Here is a 23,909-nt window from a genome sequence, read left to right as displayed (position 1 = left end):
CAGACTGGATTAGCTGCATGGTTGTTTCAGGTGTGTGATTCAGCCACTACTGCAGCCAAAGAGATCAGCAGAACTGCCAGGTAACTGGTATTGTTTAAAAAGGAAACATCCATATCCCTCTCAGTTAAGGCTCCCTGTAAAGAGAACCCAAAGTGGGTTCGTGAAATCATATTAGGACACAGAGGCATGTTCTGTATACAATGACCAGCCTCTGTGTCCTTTCATCATTGTGTGTCCATTCATCCCCCCCCCCCCCCACTAAAAAAAAGCGCCAGGTAGCAGAGCCTGTGTGTTTATTCCTTATTTCTGGACTGAAAAACTGCAAGAAGCAAGGAGATTTTAAAATGTATATTTCCTGACCTCTTCCTCCACCAAGAGCAGTCAATTACTGGGTAACTAATGAAAATCCCTCAACAAATTGCACAGCAGGAGTCTAATGCTGGGAATACACGGGTGGACCCGGCGGCTCAATTAGCCGCCGGATCGACCCCCGCCGCCGTCTGGATAGATTCCCGCTCGTCCCCGCGGGCGCTTGCTTATCTTCCACTCGATTCCCCGCTATTTTCCGCCCGCAAGGATCGAGTGGGGAATCGATCCGGCGGGCCATCGGACCTGTCGGAAATGATCAATCGAGCCATCAGCGGCTCAATTGATAAGGGGAAACCGTATGGTGTACACCCGGCATAACACCTGGCACAAGTAGATTTGTAGCCAGATTTTTGATCTTTTCAATGGATTTCCGAATCATTTAATGACCGGAAAGCACTTCCAAGAGTACATACACACACGTACGGTGGGTCTCCAACCTTTTGTTCCCAGCAATTTCCATTGCGTTTTTGTCTACCATGTATGCAGTGTTGTGTGCACGACCTATTGCTATATCCAATTGTTTAGCCAAAAAAAAAAATCAATCATTTCTCCATTTCCATATGATCGGCAAGGGAATTTGGTCCTAGTCAGTAGGCAAGTTGATAATTTTGAGGGGAGAAGTTATTGATTGGGAATAAATATTGCCTTGTGTAAGCCAACCTAAGTGGGAGCTATCCAGAATCATTGTATTGTTTGTTAGAAGCACTTACAGAGTTGGAGATAGCCTCTAGTATAGCATTTAGGAAAGTCAGACAATTTAAAATTTAGTGACAATGGATGCTACAGCTGTAGACACCAGATTACTGCCTAATCCAGATAAACAACAGGAGAGTATGTGAGATTTATTTTGCATCCAGGGAACTGAAGTAGCTCTAGTTAAAGATTAGGTTTCTGGTGAGGCACAAACATTTTTAACAAGCTAAAGCAGTTTATCGACAACCTGAAGTTAGAGAAATATATGAAGGTAAAACTGCTGACTGATCAGCTGATTATTAAAAATGCCACTGGGCTAGCCATTGCACTGACATCCTATGTCTAATGCTGGGCATACACGGACTGCGGACCGTTTCTGCGGCTCGATTAGCCGCCAGATCGACTCCCGCGGTGTCCCCCCGCGCGTCTGGATAGATTCCTGCTTGTCGTTTTCCACTATTGTCTGCCCGCGGGGATCGAGCACGGAATCGAATTGCCGAGTCATCGGACACGTCAGATATTATCAATCGCGCCATCAGCGGCTCGATTGATAACAAAAAAACGACCCGTGTATGCCCAGCATAATGCTTTTGGTCATGGACCTAGAAACAGTGTGAAGTTAACCACGTCTGGCTCTATTGGCTGCATGCTAGTATTCGCTGAACTTGTAGCCCAGAAAAAACAGAGATATGCATGGCAACCAGGTATTTTTTTTTTTTACTAATTGAAACATTGAATAAATCTGCAAACACATTAAAAAAATCAGTGCAAAGATGTAATATATCCTTACCCAAACCCAAAATTCCAAGGCCATTCACCATGGTAGTGTGAGAATCAGTGCCAAGTATAGTGTCTGGAAATAAGCAATCCTGTTGATCCATCACGAGACGGCAAAGGTACTCCAGATTCACCTGATGCACAGTTCCAGTTTCTGGAGGAATCACTGTCACATTATGAAAGGCTTTTGAACACCACTGAGGATGTAAAAAGAAAAAATCCAACAGTCAACAAATGTAGGTCTAAAAAAAAAAAATGTAAAATGATGATGCATGTGCCATACTAAAGTAAGAATAGTGCTGCCAATGAAGAGGAGAGGTGTTCATTTCTAGCACTGGCAAAATTGTGCTTTGTGGCTCGTTTGTAAATATGACCGTTCAATAAAAAAAGCTCAGGGATGTGGCTCCTCCTGTACAGGTGATGAGCAAATAAATGAAAAGTGGTTCAGGCTAAAGAATTCACAACACAGATGCTTTTAGGGCTCTTTCACATTAGACAACGCGTGCAGGAGCCGTTCTCCTGCACGCATTGTCTGCCTGCGGCGTGTCGTCGGGTATCTGCGGTGCGACGCAATCAGCGGCGGTAGCTGGTAATTAAACCCGACGGAAAACGCCGGCTCGCAGGTGCGTTGGATGAAAAACTGCGCCCGGGTGCGTCGGAACCGCAGCGCATCGAAACGCAGTGTCGGGTGTGAAAGGTAAAATGAAAGTCTATGGACTTTCATCTTACCTTGGTTAACGCAAACGGCTGCCGTTTGCGTTAACGCACAAAATCTGCCCTAATGTGAAAGAGCCCTTAGGATTACAGCAGAGATCAAGATTAAAACGAAAAAAAAAAAAATTGTTTTTGCTTCAGTGTACATCCAAAATATTGAGTTGTTGAATATACACAACTAATAGGACTATGACTATATGCTTCTCAACAAAGAGTGTAATGTAAGCATTTTCAACTCAAAAACCATTCATGCCATTATTGCAGATATTCACAATTGTGCCCTCAATAATAGGTGAAAAGTGGGCCTCAGGAAAAGCTGTATGCAGCGCATGTGCTATGAAGGGCTTTTGGTTTAAATCACATGAAGCCTGTTCACACTAAAGTTTTTCTCTTATTAAAAATGCTTCACCAGAACACAAAATAATCCACAATTTTCAACTTTGATGTTAAATTAAAATTCCCAGGTCTGTGATGATTTTTATTATAAACCAATGCAGCTAGCATGGCAGGCATACAAAGGGAATCTACTTTATTTCTCAAAAGAAAACAGTAAGTGAGAGGAATGTGGAGACTGCTACCTTTACACCCCTTTAAATAATTCTAGCTGTATGTGGGCTAGCCTAACCCCACATCACCCCCCCCCCCCAATCACATAACCCTATCCTACTCCAACATGCTTCCTAACAGCTCTACATTTCTAACCCAAATTGTCAAATGTAACCTCCCCCAAACCCTCCTAAAATTGCACTCAGATTTTCTCATTTGCAGTCCTATTCTATGGACAACCTGGCCTCCTGGCTTCCCCACATCCTGTCATCTGACCTCCCCACCATCATACTCGGGGATTTAAACTTACCCATCGATGAGCCTATCTCCACTACTGCCAAGCAGCTACTCTCCCTCACCAAATCCCTTGGTCTCTCTCAGCACACAAATTCCCCCACCCACCGCGCTGGTCATACTCTTGACCTCATATTCTCAAAGTCCACCTCCCTCAGTAACCTGGACATTGCACCTTTCCCTATCTCTGACCATCACCTCCTCACCTTCACCATCTTCCCATCAACAACATCTCTCCCCACCCCTCAGCCTGGTCGATGGCAGAAAGACCTCCGTAATCTCAGGCCAAATGTCCTAGCAAGTCCCCTTCTCTCCCTCTCCTCCCACCTACCCACCCTAACATGCCCCAATGAAGCGGCTGCACAATATAACCTTGCCCTCTCCTCTGCTTTGGCTCAAGCTGCCCCCTAAATCTTCCACCCTAACAAGCCCCCCCAACCTTGGCACAACACCCACACACGTAACCTCAGGAAAGAAACTAGAGCAGTCGAACGGAAATGGAGGAAATCACATCTCAATTCTGACTTCCTAGATTACAAGGCCAAACTGTTACTCTTCCACACTGCCCTCTCTGAGGCTAAACAAAGGTACTTTGCATCACTGATTGGAACCCAAGCTTCCAACCCTCGACAGCTTTTTGCTACCTTTAACTCCCTCCTCAACCCCACTCCTCCCCCTCCCAGCTCCTCCCTCTCAGCCAACGACTGTGCTAACCACTTCACCACCAAATACGCAATGAAATTTCCCTCCTCCATCCCTCCCTTCCCAACGCCTCTCAGGTGGCCCACTTGCCTTCCCTCCCAGCTGCTCCCGTCTCATCCACCCCTCACCTCTTTCGCTCCTGCCACCATTGATGAAGTCAGCCGCCTGCTGCTAGCGGCTTCCCCCCCCCCCTCCTCCCCCTGTGATCCTGTACCCACAAATACTCTTCGTCCCCACTTCCCTGACCTGGCTCCAGTCCTCACCACCTTGTTAAATCTTTCCCTTTCCACAGGCACCTTCCCCAAAGCATTCAAACAGGCCACTGTACTTCCCCTGCTGCAAAAAACCCTCACTCGACCCAGCCCTACCATCAAACTACCGCCCAATCTCCCTCCTTCCCTATGCTTCTAAACTCCTCGAACGCCTAGTCCACCAACGCATTACCCAATACATCAACACCAATACCCTACTTGACCCCCTACAGTCTGGATTCCGACCTGCAAACTCAACTGAAACAGCCCTCAGCAAGGTGTTCAACGACCTTATCCTTGCCAGAGCCAAAGGCAGTTATTCCATCCTGCTCCTCGATCTCTCCGCAGCATTTGACACTGTTGACCACCCCCTCCTCCTCCAATCACTACAGTCCATGGGTATCCATGGTCTTGCCTTGACCTGGATCTCCTCCTACCTATCCAATCGCTCCATCACAACTTCCTTCAATGGCTCCTCCTCAACCGCTGCCCCCCTCGCAGTTGGGCTCCCCCAGGGCTCTGTTCTGGGCCTCCTTCTTTTCTCCATATACACTTCCTCAATTGGCAAGCTTATCTCCTCCCTGGGCTTCAAATATCACCTCTATGCCGATGACACGCAGATTTACCTCCGTACCCCCCAATCTCTCATCCACCACCATAAACAAGGTCTCCACGTGTCTCTCAGCAATTTCCTCCTGGATGTCTGCTAGGTTCCTGAAGCTTAACCTAGACAAAACTGAGCTCCTGATTTTTCCACCCCATGCTGCTGCACCCCTCCCAGATTTCCACCTGACAATCGATAACACAACCACTCACCCTACCTCCCAGGCCCGCTGTCTGGGTGTCACCTTGGACTCTGAACTCTCCTTCATCCCACACATCAAAAACATCACCAGAGCCTGCAATTTCCACCTCCGTAATATCTCCAAGATCCGCCCCTTCTTAACTCCGGACACGACCAAACTGCTCATCCATGCCCTCATAATCTCCCGACTTGATTACTGTAACTCTCCCCTTTCTGGCCTCCCCTTGAAACGCACTGCCCCCCTGCAATCAGTGATGAACGCAGCTGCAAGATTCATCCATTCTTCGCACCGCTCCGCATCCACATCTCCCCTTTGTGAATCCCTGCACTGGCTCCCTATCCGTTTCAGGATAACTTTCAAGATTCTATGCCTGGCGTATAAATCTGTGCACAAAACCTGCCCTACCTACATCTCGGAGCTTGTTCACAGGTATACACCAGGTCGCCCCCTCCGATCCTCCAACGACCTTTGCCTCACCACCCTACACATTTCACACTCCCATGCCCATCTGCAGGATTTCTCAAGAGCTGCCCCCACCCTCTGGAACGCCCTTCCACCACCCATCAGACCTGCTCCCTCTTTCAACTCATTCAAGCAAGCCCTCAAAACCCACCTCTTTATGATGGCCTACCCACATTCTACCACACAGTAACTCTCTACTGAATATTTAACAGCCCCACCTAGTGTTTCAACCCCACCCTTTAGATTGTAAGCCTCTGGCAGGGTCCTCCATTCCCTAGTGTAATCTACAGGATCATGTACTCCTGTCCTATGACAGCCTGTACTTGTATTACTGGGCCTACCTAACCAGCCCATATTGCATGATCATGTATTTTGTACAATTTGCATGTATAACTTTGTTCTATGTTGTATAACCTTGTTATGTCTGTCATCCTTGTATCATTGTATATATTTACTGTCCAGCGCTGCGTAATATGTTGGCGCTTTATAAATTCAATAAATAATAATAGTAATAAGCATCCATCCTTAGGTTGATGATGAGCAGAGGTCAGGTATACACTATACTGGTGCCTGTCTATATAACAGGAAAGTGCCCAACTGAAACAGCGGACACTAATAAGCTGAATATTACGGAATATATGCATTGGCTCTATGGCGATATCCAACAGAGCCTGCACCCCTGCCAGCTACCATATTCTGTAGGGAAAAAAAATATTTGAAGCATTGTGTTCAACAGATGTTTTACTTCATCAGGGCTGACCAATTCCAGTCCTCGAGGATCTCACGCATTAGTGGCACAGCTCAAACTAATTGATGGGACTGAATCAGAAAAGGTGTACATCACACAGAACATTTTTCTCTGCCCAGCCTAAACACTGGCATGACACAAAAATAAGAACTTTTTAAGATGTACCTTTAAGAATTGAAGTCTCTCCTTATTCCTGTTAAATTCAATCTCAAGACTTTTCAGTGCAGCTTCTGGCCTATAAAAGGACACAGGAAAAAGGGTTTATATAACAAACAGTTAGTAAATCATTAAACGCTCCATAACAAGGCTATACTGAAACTCACTCGAGAACGGGCTGCAAATGAAAAGGACACAGAAAAGGGGTGTTCTCAATCTGTTCCCGAGAGCTCCTGCCTGATGGCCCCACATTACATGAACTCTTGCAGCCACTCTGGCCTCTGCACTGAGGTTTAGGAATTGCTGCTTTGGCTGGAGAAAGCTTGGAGGAAGGTTTATGCAATTCTGTGGAAGCCGATACTGGGGCACTCTGTGTTGCACTAAGATGAAGAAAAACACAACAGATCACTTTAAAAAGCATAAACGCAACAAATTTAGGACCCACTATGGGGACATTATTTGAGCACATTTCACTTATTGAAAGTTTCCATTATTTTACGTAGAATAAAGTGTATTCTGTGATAATGATTGGATGTTTGGGACAGAAGACAATCTACTCATATGCACAAAACAGGATCAAACCGCATTCATGGATGAATGGATCTAGTTATTGGTCTTGGACTCTCAGAAGCATAGGCTTCTGCACAGACAGACATTTAGCACTAATCTTATGGCATGTCAGTAGCTCTGTGCACCAACTCAGCTAGAAAGAGGGGAAGCAGATTTCTGGTACACATTAATTCACAAGAAAGCAGTTCACACACAGGAAAGGTTACATGACTACGCAGAATAACCACAGGTCTTTACTAAACAAGTGTTCTAAAGAATAAACACAATCTCCACATTTTTTGAACAATCTTTATAATAAATACTAATTGAAAGTATTTATTGATAATGTAACCTGCCATACCATTTAGAGAAATCCAGCAGTAAAGAATGATCTGCAATGAGGTCTGTAGCACAGAAGGGATTAATTAACTTAGGATCTCTACCCAATTTTTTCACAGCATCCCTCATGGCAGCAAAATCGACCATTGCAGGAATACCCCTAGAAAATCAATCAAAAAAAAGAAAAATGTAAAATACATAGAATGATACATAAATAAAACCCAGGACAATATCTGACCATGTTATATCTTGCATTATTATTATTTACTAGGATAGATAGAAAAGTATGTTATTTTCACCCAAATCCTATCTGCCTTCCAGCATCACCAGTCTGTACTGACAAATTCTTAGAAAATCACTTGACCTGCAAAGCAACATTCCTCGTATCCTGGGGAGACGGGAAGAAAATGCCACTACAGTAGAGTCGCAGTTATTTGGAACTCTCCTGTGCTAACCAGCACATATCTCTGGCAGTACTCACTGTGGTGAAGGCCAACATCTTACGCTGTATTTGGGCTCTGATGTGCTTGAAGACTGGGCTCCGCAGCTCTCCCAAGATTAATATACTTTCAATTATTGTATTTTAACATGCAGAAGAGCATTGTACCGTGTTAGCCATAAAAGTAAGAAGTTTTAATCAGGATGATACCATTTATTGGGTAACAAAAATAAAAAAATAAAAAAAATAAAGAGTACGTTTTTGGCCAATAAGCCTTCTACATTGGAATCGGGTCTGAAGAAGGCTTGTTAACAGAAAGCTTACTCTTTTTCTTTCATGTTCGCCAATAAATGGTATCATTCTGAATCAAAACTTCTTGTATTATAACATTTAATACAGAGTTTATGTTATGTATATAGAGTGGGGTATGGTACTGTATTGGTTAGACCTATTTTTAACACTGAGTCTCAAGCAACCAGAAAGCTTATCTGGCATTAACTGATCCCTATCAGTGCCGAATAACAGAGTCTACTATATTAGCCTTGTAGCTCAGATTTGGGGTCAAGAAGAAACTTGCTTATCCGAGGTCTCTGAGAAGTAAAGACAGTAAGCTTCTCCCTCAGAGACCCGATTTATGGTGTCAGGATGTGACTAGGTTGAGTCGGAGTCCTGAGACCACACCTTCTGAGGCTGAAATGCTTCTCGCAGCCACCAGAATAATAAGTAAACCTTAAAGAGGATCTGTAACATCAAAAGATCCCCTGGGGGGTACTCACCTCGGGTGAGGGAAGCCTCCGGATCCTAATGAGGCTTCCCACGCTGTTCTCTGTCCCACGGGGGTCTCGCTGCAGCCCTCCGTACAAGATGACGTCATTATTTACCTTCCCGGCTCCTGCGCAGGCGCTCTGATGGCTGTCGGCTCCGAAGTAGGCGGAAATACCCGATCGCCGTCGGGTCTGCTCTACTGCACATGCGCAAGTTTCCGGCGCCTGCGCAGTAGAGCGGACCAGACTGAGATCGGGTATTTCCGTGTAGTTCGGAGCGGAAAGCAGCCACAGCGCCCCCGCTGGAGCCAGCAAAGGTAAATATTGATTTTACAGTCGGGTCTGTCGCAGGCTGTTCGGAGGGCTGCAGCGAGACCCCCGTGGGACAGAGGACGGCGTGGGAAGCCTCATTAGGATCCGGAGGCTTCCCCCACCCGAGGTGATTACCCCCCAGGGGATGTTTTTGAGGTTACAGAGTCTCTTTAAAGAGGAACTTCAGCCTAAACAAACATACTGTCATTGAGTTACATTAGTTATGTTAATTAAAATAGATAATATAATCTCTTACCCACCCTGTTTTAAAAGAACAGGCAAATGTTTGATTTCATGAGGGCAGCTATCTTTTTGGTTGAAAGAAAGTGACAGGGAGCATGAGACACAGTTCCAACTGTCCTGTGTCCTAATCACCCCTCCCAGTTGCTAGGCAACGAGAACAACATTAGAAATCCCATCATGCTTTGCACAGCATCAGGGGAAAAAAGCCCGGGGAGTTTTCTTTGATGGGGCGGAGCTTAGCTAAAAATGCAGCTAAAAATGAGACTTCTATAAGAAAAACAAAGATCTGATGCTGTGAAACTGTTAAACACCAAACCTTTTCATTGCTGCCGAGTAGATTTTTAGTCTGAAGGTTCACTTTAAGATTAGGAAAGGGTTTCGTCCTGGTTAGAGTATGCCTCCTCTGCTGTAAGAATTTCTGCATTACTGGAAATTTATAAAAACGGAATTAAAGCCAGATTCAAAAGCACTAGTGTGGTCTCCCATTTTTAATAGCTACACTCCTCTGTCGAAGAAAACAAAATGAAAGAGGGGTATAGCATGTGTCACTTCCCATCCTAAAGAGTAACACGGAAAGTGTTGCTGCTGCACAGTTGCAGAATTCTCCATGCAGAAGATCATAACATCCTGGCAGCAGGAGATTACATATGGATCAGGGATCCTTTCTTGTTTTGGGGGAAATTTCTTTTTTAGGTTTAAAAAGGTGTGGGATGTGGAAAAATCATGGTCATTCTCTCATACAGTGAAGCTAAAATACGGACATTTTGCAACAGAGTCAAAAAAATATTTTTCTTGGGACTATTTCCCCGATATTGTGCAGCCATTCAGCAAGCCGTACTCACGTGAAATCTTGCAAAACTACACGGGCTGGAAGAAAGGGAACCTCGAGATTCTCAGATCTATTCTTCCATTTCAAGACATTCATGGCATCCTCTTCCTTTATCAAATCCCCATCACAGTTTCGCACTAAGGATTCCAGGACCACACGGATGCAGTATGGCAAGATGACTGTGACAAAATGATCAGACTTATTTCACGGTTCCTTCTTTTTCTTTTATACATCACAATACTGTAAACTCTGTTCCTTCTCAAGAACACTTTACGATCGTAGGTTACTCACCATAATCTGATGTCTGCAGTTTCGATACATTGAAAAAGGTCTTCTCCGGGCCACAATCAAGAGATTCTACCAAGTACTTGAAAGGACTTTCTAATAAATAATAACAATGAATTAAAACCATTGTTCATGTAAAATTTTTTAGTCATTTCTGAGTCGCTATTATTTAAAGTTAACAGGCTTCTGTCTCTTCTAACACATTTATAGGCTCCAAATAAAAAGATAAAAGGAAAGCATCACACAGGATCTAGGCAGGCCACCATCTCTCCCTTCACATCCATAGAGAAAGTACATTAGGCATACCCGAGCAATGTGCCTGTACAGAATTCATGACGCAAATAGTGTGTGTGTCTGTGCGCACCTTTAGAGTCAAACGTTCAGGTTTTCTCCTGCAACAATTGTAAATAAAAATGTCCCTTTTTTGTAATTTATGATAGTAAAGGACTGACTACCTAGAAAGTAAGTACAGACTGTCCAGTTCATCCTGCATGAGAAACTGGTTGCACGGAGAAGGGACATTTGTTACTCATTTAATTAAACACCTACACCAATCCAGTGTTTGGCACCTGGTTGGCAAGCCAGTCTGATAGTTCTGGCTATAAAGACTGAGGATGAACAAGAAAAGGGGGGAAAAAAAAACAGGGAAAGCAAGCTTACATGTTTGACATTATTCCTTCCAACATAAACAGCTGGACTGAAATTAGTTTCTGGATATTCACTTAAATAAAGCAGTAAAATTACCTGTCAAGTTGGCAGAATTATTCATCTTTTTCTTGCTTGTCTGCTCACACTTGTTATCATCCTTAACAAAACATAACGGAAGAGTTATATCCATATAACTGTTTCAGCCAAAAGCAACATTTATATTAATAAATGCTCAACATGCTCAACAGCGTTCTTTCATGGAGCACACTCATCAAACAACTTTTGTTGTGAAACAAGTTGAAACAACCAGAAAAAGCTGCTTGCTATTGTTCAAACAGCTGATAAGACGTCAATCCAACTGTTGCATTGACGTCTTATCAGTTGTTTGGACAATAGCAAGAACATTTTTCTGGTTGTTTCAACTTGTTTCGCAACAAAAGTTGTTTGATAATTGTGCTGCATAAAAGACCGCTGTTGAGTGTGTGTATGGGGCTTAAAGAGAACCTGTACTGAGTAAAATTATTGAAAATAAACACATGACGTAGCTACAAATGAATATTACATACGTACCTCACCATCAGTTCCTCTCAGAAACTCACCGTTTTCTTCTTACAGTGATCCCTTCCAGTTCTGACAATATTTTGTCAGAACTGAAATATAACAGTTGCAGTCAGTTACAACTGAATGTGTAAGCTAATGTCCATGTTTCCTTATTGCTCAAGTGGGCGATATTACAGTTTAACAGTGTGCTGACCAGGAAGCAGTTATGGGTGGGGTAATGGCCATTTTCAAAAGGGAGGACAGAGAATTCCATTGATATATGTGGACAAACAGGAGAGGAGAAAGAGTTCAAGGAGTAGACTACACGGGAGGTAAGTATAACACGTTTATGCTTATTTTGACTTAATTTTCAGTTCAGGTTCTCTTTAAGTCTGTTTGTGACTGTTTACAAGAAAGCTACTCTAGCTAAAGTATAAAGGTACGTACACACGTCCAACTTTTTTCAACAACTTGTCGACCGACTTGTTGTTCGAACGACAAGTTGGACGTGTGTATGTGCTGTCGAGAGACTGAGAACAGCCTGTTTGCCTGATTCGCTCAGCAGATTCGTTGGACCAACTGTCGTTCAAACGAAAGGCTCATACACACGCTCAACAAAAGTCTTTTAAATGCACAATTATCAAACAACTTTTGTTGAAACAACCAAAAAAAAAAAAAAAAAAAAGTTAATTGCTACTGTTCAAACAACCGATAAGACACAGCTCAAGTCATTCCAACAGTTGGATCTATGTTGGTCTGATATCATGCAATGTACAAGTTGTTTGAAAGACTTGTACTTGTTTTGAATGTGTAGTTCGTCAGTCCTCTTGCATGCGCAGTATGTTAATTGAGTTGGTTGGTTGGAGACGTTTAGGCGTGTGACCTACAGGTCTTGTGGTTTAACAGGTTGTATGGTTTGTCATGTTGGTCATGGGGTTGTGTGCATGTTGGATGTGTGTATGAGCCTTTAGGTCTGTACAGGTGTACAGAAGACTTTTAGTAGTTTGTCCAGCTAATAGACGTTCAAACAAGCCGTTTGATCAGTCATATAATCTAGTCCAGTGTTGTATCCAGTCCATTTTCAATTATCAAGTTGGTTAAACGATATGTAAATTAGGTAAATTAGCATATCAGACACTTTGTGGTTCACTGTGTACATGACGTTTGAATGACTTGTTGTTTGCACTTCAAGTAGTTCAAATGACCAGTTTAAACGACAATCAGGTGTAAAGTTGGACATGTGTAGGCACCTTTACTGCCATGCGATGCATTGAAGCCTATACTAGGCATTTCAATAAAGCAGAATGGAGATGAAAGGACAATAAGCTAAGTCCATACTTACATATTTTTTTAAAACAAGCTGCATGTGCATGAAGCTTGTTTTAGAGTATGTGTATAAAAGCCTATCTGGATGATTGGACATGCCAAGTCCCAATAAGTTTTTCTGCTTTTGTCCATTTTATGTTGTTTTTTTTTTAACCCAATGTTGACCATTTCCCACCTCACCACATTTTCCCCACTTTATATTAGGACAGATCAATTGCACCACCACAGCTGCAAGCTCTATACTACAGTAGTAGTTGTAAAGCTCTCGCAAGGTATGGGCCCACCTGATCACTGGTACATAAACACACCAGTTAAACAATAAACAAAGGTGACCTATTTTTTTTTAATATACTTTTTTTTTGGTATTTAATGATCTTAGTCAAATCTAAAAATTCTACTATATAGCATGTGCTAAGTCCTGTCATAAAGGGACACTGTAGTGTAATTTCCTTTTAAAGAATTCTAGCAGCCAGGCAGTTATACTGATCTTATTGGCTGCAGTAGCTTTCGAATCACCTGGAACAAAAATGTGGCTAATATGGGCTGATTTATCACAGCATTTGAGGTTCATACTCGTCTGAAAGTATTAGGTTGGGTTCACACTGTGTATGTTGCACAACATACACATTATGTATATGTACTGAATGGACACTGCACGTGGTATAAGACACGTTATTTCAAAGCCAAGTCAATGTCTATGCAGTGTGCAAATATTGACATGTTATCCAGAAATGCACTGCATACAGCGAGTTAGGATAACCCGATCTGTTACAAGACAGAGATATGAACAGGCTCATAAAATTGTTTGAGCAAGTGAGTTCACATGCAGAAATTTTGCGCAATGCAAAAAGCGTAGTGTGAACTCAACCTTAGAGACAGGATCAGTAGGACAGCCAGGAAATGGGCAAACAGTAGTTTAAAAAAAAAAAAAAAAAAAAAAGGAATCATCAACTTTCACATATCCTCTCACTAGTGTCCCTTGAAGGCCATGTACACATAGGACAATATTCACTTCTAGTCAAAGGATTTCACCAAATGACCAGGTGTGAATTCTGCTTCAGAAACTTGGAAATATCTGGCAAGTCTACATAATTGGAATGATTAATCAGTTTCTTCTGTGGTCCTGCTCATGTGTAACACAAAGGATCCTTTTACAATGATGTGCTGTGCTATTTGAAATAATCACACCAGCCGAAAAGTTACACGTCTTCCGTGGTACTTCAGAGATTACCACAGTAACGCCCTGCTGCTTCTGTGTTACTTCTTTGGCTCCCAGAGCTATTCCTGCGCATACCGTCACACCGCAGGCAATATGTCATACCTCACAGACATTATGGGCACAGTGACGAGCTGCGATGGACGAGAGTACTGCGACTTGCCACAGTAAGTTTAAAAGGGGCCTTAAAAATCAGCCCTCAAATTGTCCTATATTTAAATGCATCAGCTGAAAACGCCCTCGACTGGAACTTGTCAGACATCTCATTCCCAGATTTTGGAAAACGAGCGGCAAAATCGACCTGTGTATTCCCAACATTAGATACACTAGCAACAGGAACAGGTAATGGGTGGGGCAGACAGACACTTAAAGAAAACCTGAACTGAAAATTAAAAGTCAAAATAAGCATACATAAGTCATACTTAACTTCCATGTAGTCTACTCCTAAGTGTCTTTCTCCTGTCTCGCGTCCTGTTTGTTCACTGTGATCAAGGGAATTTTCCGTCCTCCATTTTGAAAATGGCCATTACCCATAACAGCTTTCTGGTCAGCAATCGCCCACTTGAGCCATAGGGAAACATAGACATTACCTGGTACATCAGTTTTCCTCTCAGCTATAACTGACAGCAACTGATATATTTCAGATCTGACAAAATATTGTCAGAACTGGAAGGGATGACTGGCAGAAGAAAATGGTGAGCTTCTGAGAGGAACTGATGGTGAGGTAACTATGTAATGATCATTTGAAGTTACCTCATGTGTTTATTTTAAATATTTTTACTCAGTACAGGTTCTCTTTAAGATTAGAATATAGGCATGATCCAAAATATTAATATATAACAAAGCTGAGTATACGTTATATAAGCAAATCTGCGTTATTACATCACTGCTGGACTGGTTTAATTTCAAATAAGGGGTGTCTCTAATTTTTTGGCCACTGAGTGTTCTGCAGTAATTAGTATAAAACTGTAGCTTTACATCACATGCAACAGCTTACTGCATTCCTGACATACTTTATTTACATACAGATACATGCAACCCATGTTGACACTGATTTTATCTGATTGCCATCTGGCTGATTGCCATTACCAAGTTGGGAAAGCTTTTTTTTTTATTATCATCCCTTTAATTGGACCATGCCTTGCAAGGGTTTTTCACCTTCATCTGGATCAACAGCAGTGGCCGCCTCTAGACATTTTGTCACTCCAGGTGAGAAAACCTGTGCCCCACCCCCCTTGAAAATAATCGCAATGCGGGAGCGTTTCACCAGAAAATACACTTATTGCGGCAGCGTTTCACCAGAAAATACGCATAGGCAGGGCTCCTCTTCCTTCCCCCCCTTCCCATTAATTCCCCCTAATAGCCCCGATACCTGCCTGCACCTATAAGAAAAAAACAACAACATTTAAGCCTCATACACACGGGCTACAACTGTCGCCGCAACCACGTGGCACGCGCGCGTTGCGGCTACAGATCGCCCGTCTGTATGATGCGCGCACCCCGAACAGCCGTTAGTCGTTGCTGTCACCAGGCGTTTGCCGCGGCCAATCACCGGCAACAGCTGTCGGCCCAACATTGACGCAACTGTCGCTAGTCCGCTGTGTGTATGCAACCTGTACAACTATCCACTCTGGTGCCAATCCTGGTTTGCCTATGTGCCTTTTTACTAAACGTTTGCCTGGCTGATCACCCACAGTGTTGACGATCCCCTGCTCGTCTGACTACTGAATGCCTCTGCTTCTCTAGGTGCACTTCCCCTGGTAGCCCAGAAATCCCTGATCCAACTCCAGGGCATATGGACAGTAAGTCACAAGAGAAGCTGTCTTCTTCGTTATGGTCAATAACCGCCCCCCCCCCCCCTTCCTCCGAGGTACATGACAATGGTGGTTGGCAATCCTTGGCACAGGGCAGGTGAAGTGATTACAACATAATCTTGACACAAAAAAAATTGGAAGTTGAGCTCGGGTGCATTTTGCCTGCATGTTTGACTACCTATGTGTGACGGATTGCGGAGAAACCGCTGCGCGTTCTGGCAGTGAGGCGGCGGAATCCGCGCACAGAGCGGCGGTTTCCCCGCAGCAACATGCTTCTGGTTTGTCTGGACCTAGTAGTGCACACAGATGAGATACGCGCGCGCCGCAAGACAGGCTCTTTATGCCAATAGGAGAAGGGTCAGCTGATCGAGGCGGTCAGCTGATCCCCGCTCAGCAGGTGATGAGCTGGGCAGGAGCTGGGCGGCGCTGTGGAGCGCTTTACTATATATATATCTCTTGCTGTTCAGTTGCTGGTTGTCTGGCGTTGAGAATACCTATGTGTTAGCACTCAGACCTTAGTCAGATGCTTCAGTGTGGTGGAACCAGGAGGACCTGGGAATCCACACTTAGCCAGTTCACTGTATTATTATCTGTGTATTCTCTAGCATAGTTCCAGGGTGTAGAGACCACGGACCTCACACCCCAGACTAGGAATATTGTATATCATCTGTGTTATTCCTTAGACCAGTTCCAGGGTGTAGAGACCACGGACCTCACACCCCAGACTAGGAATATTGTATATCATCTGTGTTATTCCTTAGACCAGTTCCAGGGTGTAGAGACCACGGACCTCACACCTCAGACTAGGAATATTGTATATCATCTGTGTTATTCCTTAGACCAGTTCCAGGGTGTAGAGACCACGGATCTCACACCCCAGACTAGGAATATTGTATATCATCTGTGTTATTCCTTAGACCAGTTCCAGGGTGTAGAGACCACGGACCTCACACCCCAGACTAGGAATATTGTATATCATATGTGTTATTACTTAGACCAGCCCCTGGGTGTGAGACCACGGACCTCACACTCAAGACTAGGCATTATTGGATATCTGTTTATAAAAATTGTATCTCTCCTGACTTCTCTTCTGTTTTCTGATTCGGTACCTTCGCACATCTGATCTACTGTTGCTGACCCTGCCTGTCCCTGGTTACCGAATCTGTCTCCTGTCTCTGTACTTTATCTGCCTGTGTGTTGCCGACCCGGCCTGCCCGACCCTTATGGCTGTCACCCAACCTTTGGGTGCTCAGTCCTCCTGCAGGGGTCCCCTCTGCTCCTCAGAGGGGGGCCCTGCTGCAAAACCAGTCGGGGACTCTCCCTCCTGGAGCCCTTGACTACGGTAGAGTCTTTCTCTACTTATTGGACCACCTGCTACCCCGGTGGTTCAATTCCTACTGTTACACCAAACACTTACACGCTTCAGGTGTCTAGAGGTTAGTACTATATCTGTATTATTGGTGATTCTGCAGATCATCCATAATCAGGTATAGATCTGTATTCTTGGTGATACTGCAGATCACCAATAATCAGATTCTCTCTGGTTGCTGACACCCATTGTTACACTATGCCTGTAACAGACATTATAAGCATTCACGTATGCCTCCCTATTTACTGACAGTTTGTAATGAACGCTGAAAGTTTTGCACATTTACTGTTCACCACAGATTAATTTGTGTACATCTACATTTACAATCTTCAAGTTAATTTCTGAGGTGCAATACAAAACGAAACACAAACAGTTTAACATTTCACTTGCTAGAAACTGATTAACCCACACAGTATAAGCTGGAAAACAGACATGTCTGGCACAGAAGATAACAGTCACATGGCTTTACAACAGTGTGTAAAGGTGAAATGTGTAATAAAGTGATAACATGTCTTCAGGACATACAACCAACAGAATGAAATTTATAACAGTTTACAAAGAGTAAAACAGTAAGCACGCCATTTCAGATTTAAAATAAAACTCTTTCCGATGTGCATTCCAGGGTAATGGGGGATTTCAGAGGGGAAAAATAAGTGACTACATCCTGATGTAATAAATAATTATAATTGAAATTTGAACTCCATTTAAGGGGGGCTCTAGTTTACAAGCCAAGTAAATTACTTACCCCATTAATTGGGTGCACTAGATTAAAACTGTGTATACAAGAAATACCAAATCTGTGCACATCTAAAATGTGCATGCATGGCCCAACTTGGACTACAAGGTCTATGCGATGTCTAAGTATGACCCCCATCCACCTGTACATTTCCTTCTAAAATGTTACAAAGTTGTCCGCTTTGCAACTAATGCAAGAAGTTTCAAATGAGGATGATACCATTTACTGGCTAACAGAGGTAAATAAGAAGTAAGCTTTCGGCTAATAAGCCTTCATCAGACTTAGTTCAGAGCCAGATTTACATCTTGGGAGCCTAAGGCTTCTTTCCCACCAGGACGTTGCGTTTTAGGGGACGTTATAGGTCGCATAACGTGCCCCTAACGCAAAGCCTGGTGGTGCTGGAGGAGGACGCTACCAAGAGCTGCATTATGCAGCTCTTGGTGCGCCTTTTTTGTGCTGTGCGGTGCTGTGCGATGCGGAGACCACGTGATCCGCATCACGTGGTCCCGCCAGCCAATCAGCGCACAGAGCGGCAGCTCCAGGAAGTAAACACTGCACGTCACAGTGCAGTGAATATTAACTAGCCATGTGGCTGGCCGTGGAGGAGGAGGGGAGACCTCCTCCTCCAACATCACTGAGCACGTGCAAACAGTCTAACGCGGCTTAGCCACGTATAACGCACATCATGCAGCACTTTCTTTTAACTTGCTGCGTTACAATGTAACGCAACGTGGGCACTCTGAACAGCCCATTGATTTTTCATTGCTGTGTGGTGGGCTGCGTTACAGGCTGCACTAACGTGCGCCTGTAACGTCTTACTGTGAAACCAGCCTAAAGAAACAGAAGTTCTGAAACCCTAAACTCTGCCCTTTGCCAAACCAGCAAATCCCGAGTTGAATGAGGATTTGTAAGTTCATCCGCCAAACTGCATCACAAAGTGCTGGCTGTCCCAGTCCCTGGCCAGAATGCCTGTAACATCTCCCTCCTTCCCATATGGAATGCCTGTACTCCTGGAGCTACACTGATGTCAACATTGCATCAACACAAATAGCTAGATAAAGAGTATCCTACATGCCCCACAATTTTCTTCAAATGTTTAGGCATTTAGGATATTTTCATGTCACTGTTGAGGTTCTGCTCAATAATGCAATAGGCTTTCATTAACGATTCTGCAGGAATACAAGTACTGCTCGTTTTGATACTGCAGAAAAACCTTAGCAGCAGAGATTGTCAAAGAGATGCTAATCAGCTGATTTTATGCACTTTGTATGTTATGCTGGGCATACACGGCTCGATTTTGCTGCTCAATTCTCCCGCTCAATCGTTTCGCTGCTCAATTAAACAGTCGATTCTCTTACCCTCTGCTCATTTTTCTTATCTTTTTCCATTCACGGCTATCCTGAATCGAGAGGCAAAATGATCAGGCGGGAAATCGGACATGTCGGAAATGATCTTTCGAGCCATTTTAATGGCTCAAAATCGACCTGTGTATGCCCAGCATTAGTTTGCAATTGGATCTATAATTTCTGCCTTTGCAAGTAAGATCAACATGCAAAGGTTCAGCAATTCCATGGGTGCTAGTCTAGCTGAGGGGACCGAGCAGAAAACCTCATGTACCAATGGCAACTTCCTGCTAGTACCTCAAAAAAGTGATTGTGACCACCCAGGGGATACCAAAATATCAAATGCTTTATTGTGCACACATATGCGCTCCGTTCAGGCATAACCCAGCATACCACAGACACCCCTCATCCACACTGGTACCGGTACCAACTACGATATCCTCAGAGTGGGGAGACAGAGGTAGCCAGGTCTGCTGCATGAACTTGATCCTCAGCTCAATAAAGGGTTTCCATTTTAATGCAACCAAGTCACTTTGCTGGAGGACAGCAATTGGTATCTGTCTCCCCACTCTGAGGATATCGTAGTTGGTACCGGTACCAGTGTGGATGAGGGGTGTCTGTGGTATGCTGGGTTATGCCTGAACGGAGCGCTCCACATGTTTTTAATTGTTTTTAAGATGGAGGTGTCCTGTTAATTGCATATGTGTGCACAATAAAGCATTTGATATTTTGGTATCCCCTGGGTGGTCACAATCACTTTTTTGAGGCAGTTGTTACGGAATTTGTGACCTACCCCCTATAAAGATATGGTGTGGGACCGTTATGCATAGGGTGAGATAGACAGTATTTATGATTGTAAAACTTCCTGCTAGTAGCAACCTGGTTACATCTACCAGTTTGTAAGAAATAGAGGACCCAAAAGGAAAAATTAACGTTAAATTAAAAAAAAACAAAAAAAACACAAGAACCCTTGTCAGAGGCTTTTAGACACTGGGCTTCAGGTACAGCATTCGCTTCGGCTGCCGCCTCTGCTCCTGGGCATAGGCAGTACAGGCCATTTTGGGGGGGGGCACATTTTTATTGCTGTTGACCACTGTGATATTAGCGCATGGGGTGATGCGGACACGTTTGACGGGCAATTAGCATATTAGATGCTTTAATCTTTTGGCATTGTAGGTGTCCGTGCCCGCCTCTCCCCATGTTGAGGGAGTGATATGGTCAACTGGCTATATTCTGGTCTGTGTGCAGTCCCCTGAGACTTTCTGTTTGAGACATTGTGGGGTAACACCCCGTTTAATGAAAAATTGTGCATTAATATGGTGTGCTACAAAAAAAAAACAACTTTTTTTTACAGACTCAATTATTATCAATCAAGGTAAAAAATAACCTTTGATTCTCAAATATCAGGTGGTTGAACGGCATATACTGGTAGTGTGTTTGTTTACTAGCAGTACAGGCCATTGCCTGGAGTGCCATTGGTCCTGGGGGCGCCATGTTGCTGTATTAAGCCACGCCCCCTGGATGAAGACACACACCCTAAGCCCCACCTCCACAGGTGTTCTATTACTTGCTTCTAATATATCCGCTTAGTGTAAGTTGCAGGCAGCTGCCACTGTGTCCCTCTGTGCCTTGTACATCCTTCCGCTCCCCCCCTTGTGCATCCTTCTGTCCCTTTTGTGCCTCCTGTCTCCTTGTGCCTCCTTCAGCCCCTTGTGCCATGTCTGACCCCCGTTTGTCCTTTTGTCTCCCTTTATGCCTTCTGCCTCCCTTTGTGCCTCCTTATGTCCCCCTGTGCCGTCCCCCTGTGCCACCTAGTCGTCCTCCTCCTGTCCCCCCGTGCCTCATGTCCCCTTGTGCCTTTTTTGTCCCCCTGTGCTACCTCTGCCCCTCTATTCCTCCTTCAGTCCCACTCTGCCGCCTCCTGTCCTCATGTGCCTCCTGTCTCCCTTTGTCTCTTCAGTCCCCATATGCAACCTCTGTCCCCTGCGCCTTCCTCTGTCCCCCTGTGCCTCTGTTTGTCCCCCTCTGCCTCCTGTGCCTCCTTACATCCCCCTCTGCCTTCTTCTGTCACCCTTTTGTGGCTCCTTCTGTCTCCCTTTGTGCCTCCTGTCTCCCTGTGCCGCCTCCTGGCCTGTGCCTCCTCCTGTCCCCTGTGCCTCCTCCTGGCCTCTGCACCTCCTCCTGTCCCATGTGCCTCCTTCAGTCTCCCTGTGCCTCCTTTCCTCCTCCTTTGTGTCTCCTTCTGCCCCCCTTTGTGCCTCCCCTCTGTACTTGCTGCTGCCCCTCTGTTGACCTCTTTCTGTCCTCCTGTGCCTTCTTCTGTCCTCCTTTGTGTCTTGTTCTTTCCCCCATTTTGCCTCCTTTTGTTGCCCATTGTGCCCCCCGTGTGCCTCCTGTCGTCCTGTGTCTCATTCTGTCCCCATTGTGCCTCCTTTTGTTTCCCATTGTGCCTCATGTCCCTGTGTGCCTCCTGTCCTCCTTTGTGCCTCCTGACCCTCAAGCCTCCTTCTGTCGTCCTGTGCCTTCCTATATCGCCCTATGTGCCTTATTCTGTCTGCCTGTGCCTCCTTCTGTCCCACTTTGTGCCTCATGAAAGTGAAGCCCTGCCTATGTGTATTTTCTGGTGAAACGCTGCCGCATGGTGTATTTTCTGGTGAAACACTGCCCGCATTGTGTATTTTCTGGTGAAACACTGCCCGCATTGTGTATTTTCTGGTGAAACACTGCCCGCATTGTGTATTTTCTGGTGAAACACTGCCCGCATTGTGTATTTTCTGGTGAAACACTGCCCGCATTGTGTATTTTCTGGTGAAACACTGCCAGCATTGTGTATTTTCTGGTGAAACACTGCCAGCATTGTGTATTTTCTGGTGAAACACTGCCAGCATTGTGTATTTTCTGGTGAAACACTGCCAGCATTGTGTATTTTCTGGTGAAACACTGCCAGCATTGTGTATTTTCTGGTGAAACACTGCCAGCATTGTGTATTTTCTGGTAAAACACTGCCAGCATTGTGTATTTTCTGGTGAAACACTGCCAGCATTGTGTATTTTCTGGTGAAACACTGCCAGCATTGTGTATTTTCTGGTGAAACACTGCCACAATACGCGTAATTTCTGGTGAAATGCTGCCACATTACGATTATTTTCTGGTGAAACGCTGCTGCAATACGATTATTTTCTGATTAAAAGCTTCCGCAATACGATTATTTTCTGATGAAAAGCTTCCGCAATACATGTATTTTCTGGTGAAACGCTGCCTTATTACGATTATTTTTTGGTGAAACACTGCCGCATTACAATTTTCATCATGGGGGAGAGGGTCAGGCGCCACAGGGTTTCTCGCCTGGAGTGACAAAATGGCTAGAGGCGCCCCTGCTCCGCTCACCCAACTTTACTAAACCTATTCCGTTGGTGGTGTCAATAGCTTTTCCTGCTGGGTCCCCTATTTCTTACAAACTAGTGGTTGAGTCCAGATTATTGATAGCAAGAAGTGGACCCCTCCCTAACTAGGCTAGCGCCATTACATCCGCTACAGAATCAGGTCCATGGTGTGTCAGAACAACAGACCCACATATTCATTTTAGGTGAATTATATAAAAAGCAGTATTTTCTAATGATCTGCAACAGAGCCCAAAAGCCAACAATCATGCACTCTCTGACAGGTCTCTTTCTCTGACAGTGTCACTATAAGTAAGCAGGGTTGTAGACATTTCGTATCGGTGTTCATAGGAGCACCCCATAAGCTCACAAAGCAATATACAGGACACAGCTGTACATTTCAGAAATACAAAGTCAAATAGGGTTGTTTTCTAGCTTAGCACAGAGTTGTGCTGAATATATTTCCTGAGGTAATAAGGTGGCTGGAGCGCAGTGTATGGCAGATAGAATGATAAGAAACGCAGACAGGGGACAACATGAAGGCTGAGGCACAGAGAGGGCAGCAAAATACAGAGCATTATATCTTAGCTGCCAACGCAGTAACACAACAAATAGGTGTCTGTATCAGAAAGACATAGGGCTTATACTGACGTAGAGCTAAATATTTAGTTGACGCACACGCAACTTACCGATCTGGCCGTAGAGAACCCGAATTCCCCACCGACCCCCGATCCAGCGGCCGCCATCTTGCCTCCGCCGGATCCAGCAGTCTGATGACGTCAACATTTTTTCCTGAGAAACTTTATTCAGAATGTTTCAAAGAGACAGCGAAGCCGCAGCTTATTTACACACGCGTAAATATGACAGACGTTGTCTGTCTGACAGCAGGTTGCATTTAGCTTTTTATAAAGCTCATCTAGTAAGTGAAAGGGATGTCATGTGGGCCTGAGTGGTTTTTCAGTGCCTGGTCTTCTCACTCTCTCATTCCATTTGTTTTGTCCTTGTTACTATGTTAGCTGGACAACGTGTGCATGAACGTCATTTTGTGCACTTGCGATGGAGTCAGTTTAGCGCAAACATTGGCGGTTCATATAACCCATTTTAAGGCCAGAAACCCACTAGGAGCGATTACTAATCGTTAGTGATTTGAAAAAGCCTGTGCTAATGCAATGCTATGGGGGATTTTTATAAAATCACATTGCTAAAGTGGGATCACACCCATAGCATGACATTAGCAAGATTTTTCAAATCGCAAAGCG

At 44.4% G+C, this 23,909-nt stretch overlaps 1 protein-coding gene across 1 annotated transcript in view; it reads right to left on the bottom strand.

Moving 5' to 3' along the window:
* IREB2 (iron responsive element binding protein 2) overlaps nucleotides 1-23,653 on the bottom strand; it is a 46,213-nt gene extending 22,560 nt beyond the window's left edge. Inside the window, exons 1-8 of the mRNA XM_068275809.1 lie at nucleotides 23,340-23,653; nucleotides 11,023-11,083; nucleotides 10,285-10,374; nucleotides 10,007-10,172; nucleotides 7,429-7,566; nucleotides 6,686-6,898; nucleotides 6,528-6,597; nucleotides 1,853-2,036 (exon numbers count right to left, since the gene is read on the bottom strand). Of these exons, the coding sequence (XP_068131910.1) occupies nucleotides 1,853-2,036; nucleotides 6,528-6,597; nucleotides 6,686-6,898; nucleotides 7,429-7,566; nucleotides 10,007-10,172; nucleotides 10,285-10,374; nucleotides 11,023-11,083; nucleotides 23,340-23,396 (979 nt within the window). The 5' untranslated portion in view covers nucleotides 23,397-23,653. The remainder of the gene's footprint in view (nucleotides 1-1,852; nucleotides 2,037-6,527; nucleotides 6,598-6,685; nucleotides 6,899-7,428; nucleotides 7,567-10,006; nucleotides 10,173-10,284; nucleotides 10,375-11,022; nucleotides 11,084-23,339) is intronic.
* Between the last annotated feature and the right edge of the window lie 256 nt (nucleotides 23,654-23,909).

This window comes from Hyperolius riggenbachi, chromosome 3 (assembly GCF_040937935.1).
Source record: "Hyperolius riggenbachi isolate aHypRig1 chromosome 3, aHypRig1.pri, whole genome shotgun sequence".
Classification (NCBI taxonomy): domain Eukaryota; kingdom Metazoa; phylum Chordata; class Amphibia; order Anura; family Hyperoliidae; genus Hyperolius; species Hyperolius riggenbachi.
Note: the sequence above shows the minus strand (reverse complement) of the source record. Positions and strands in the feature narration are given on the sequence as shown.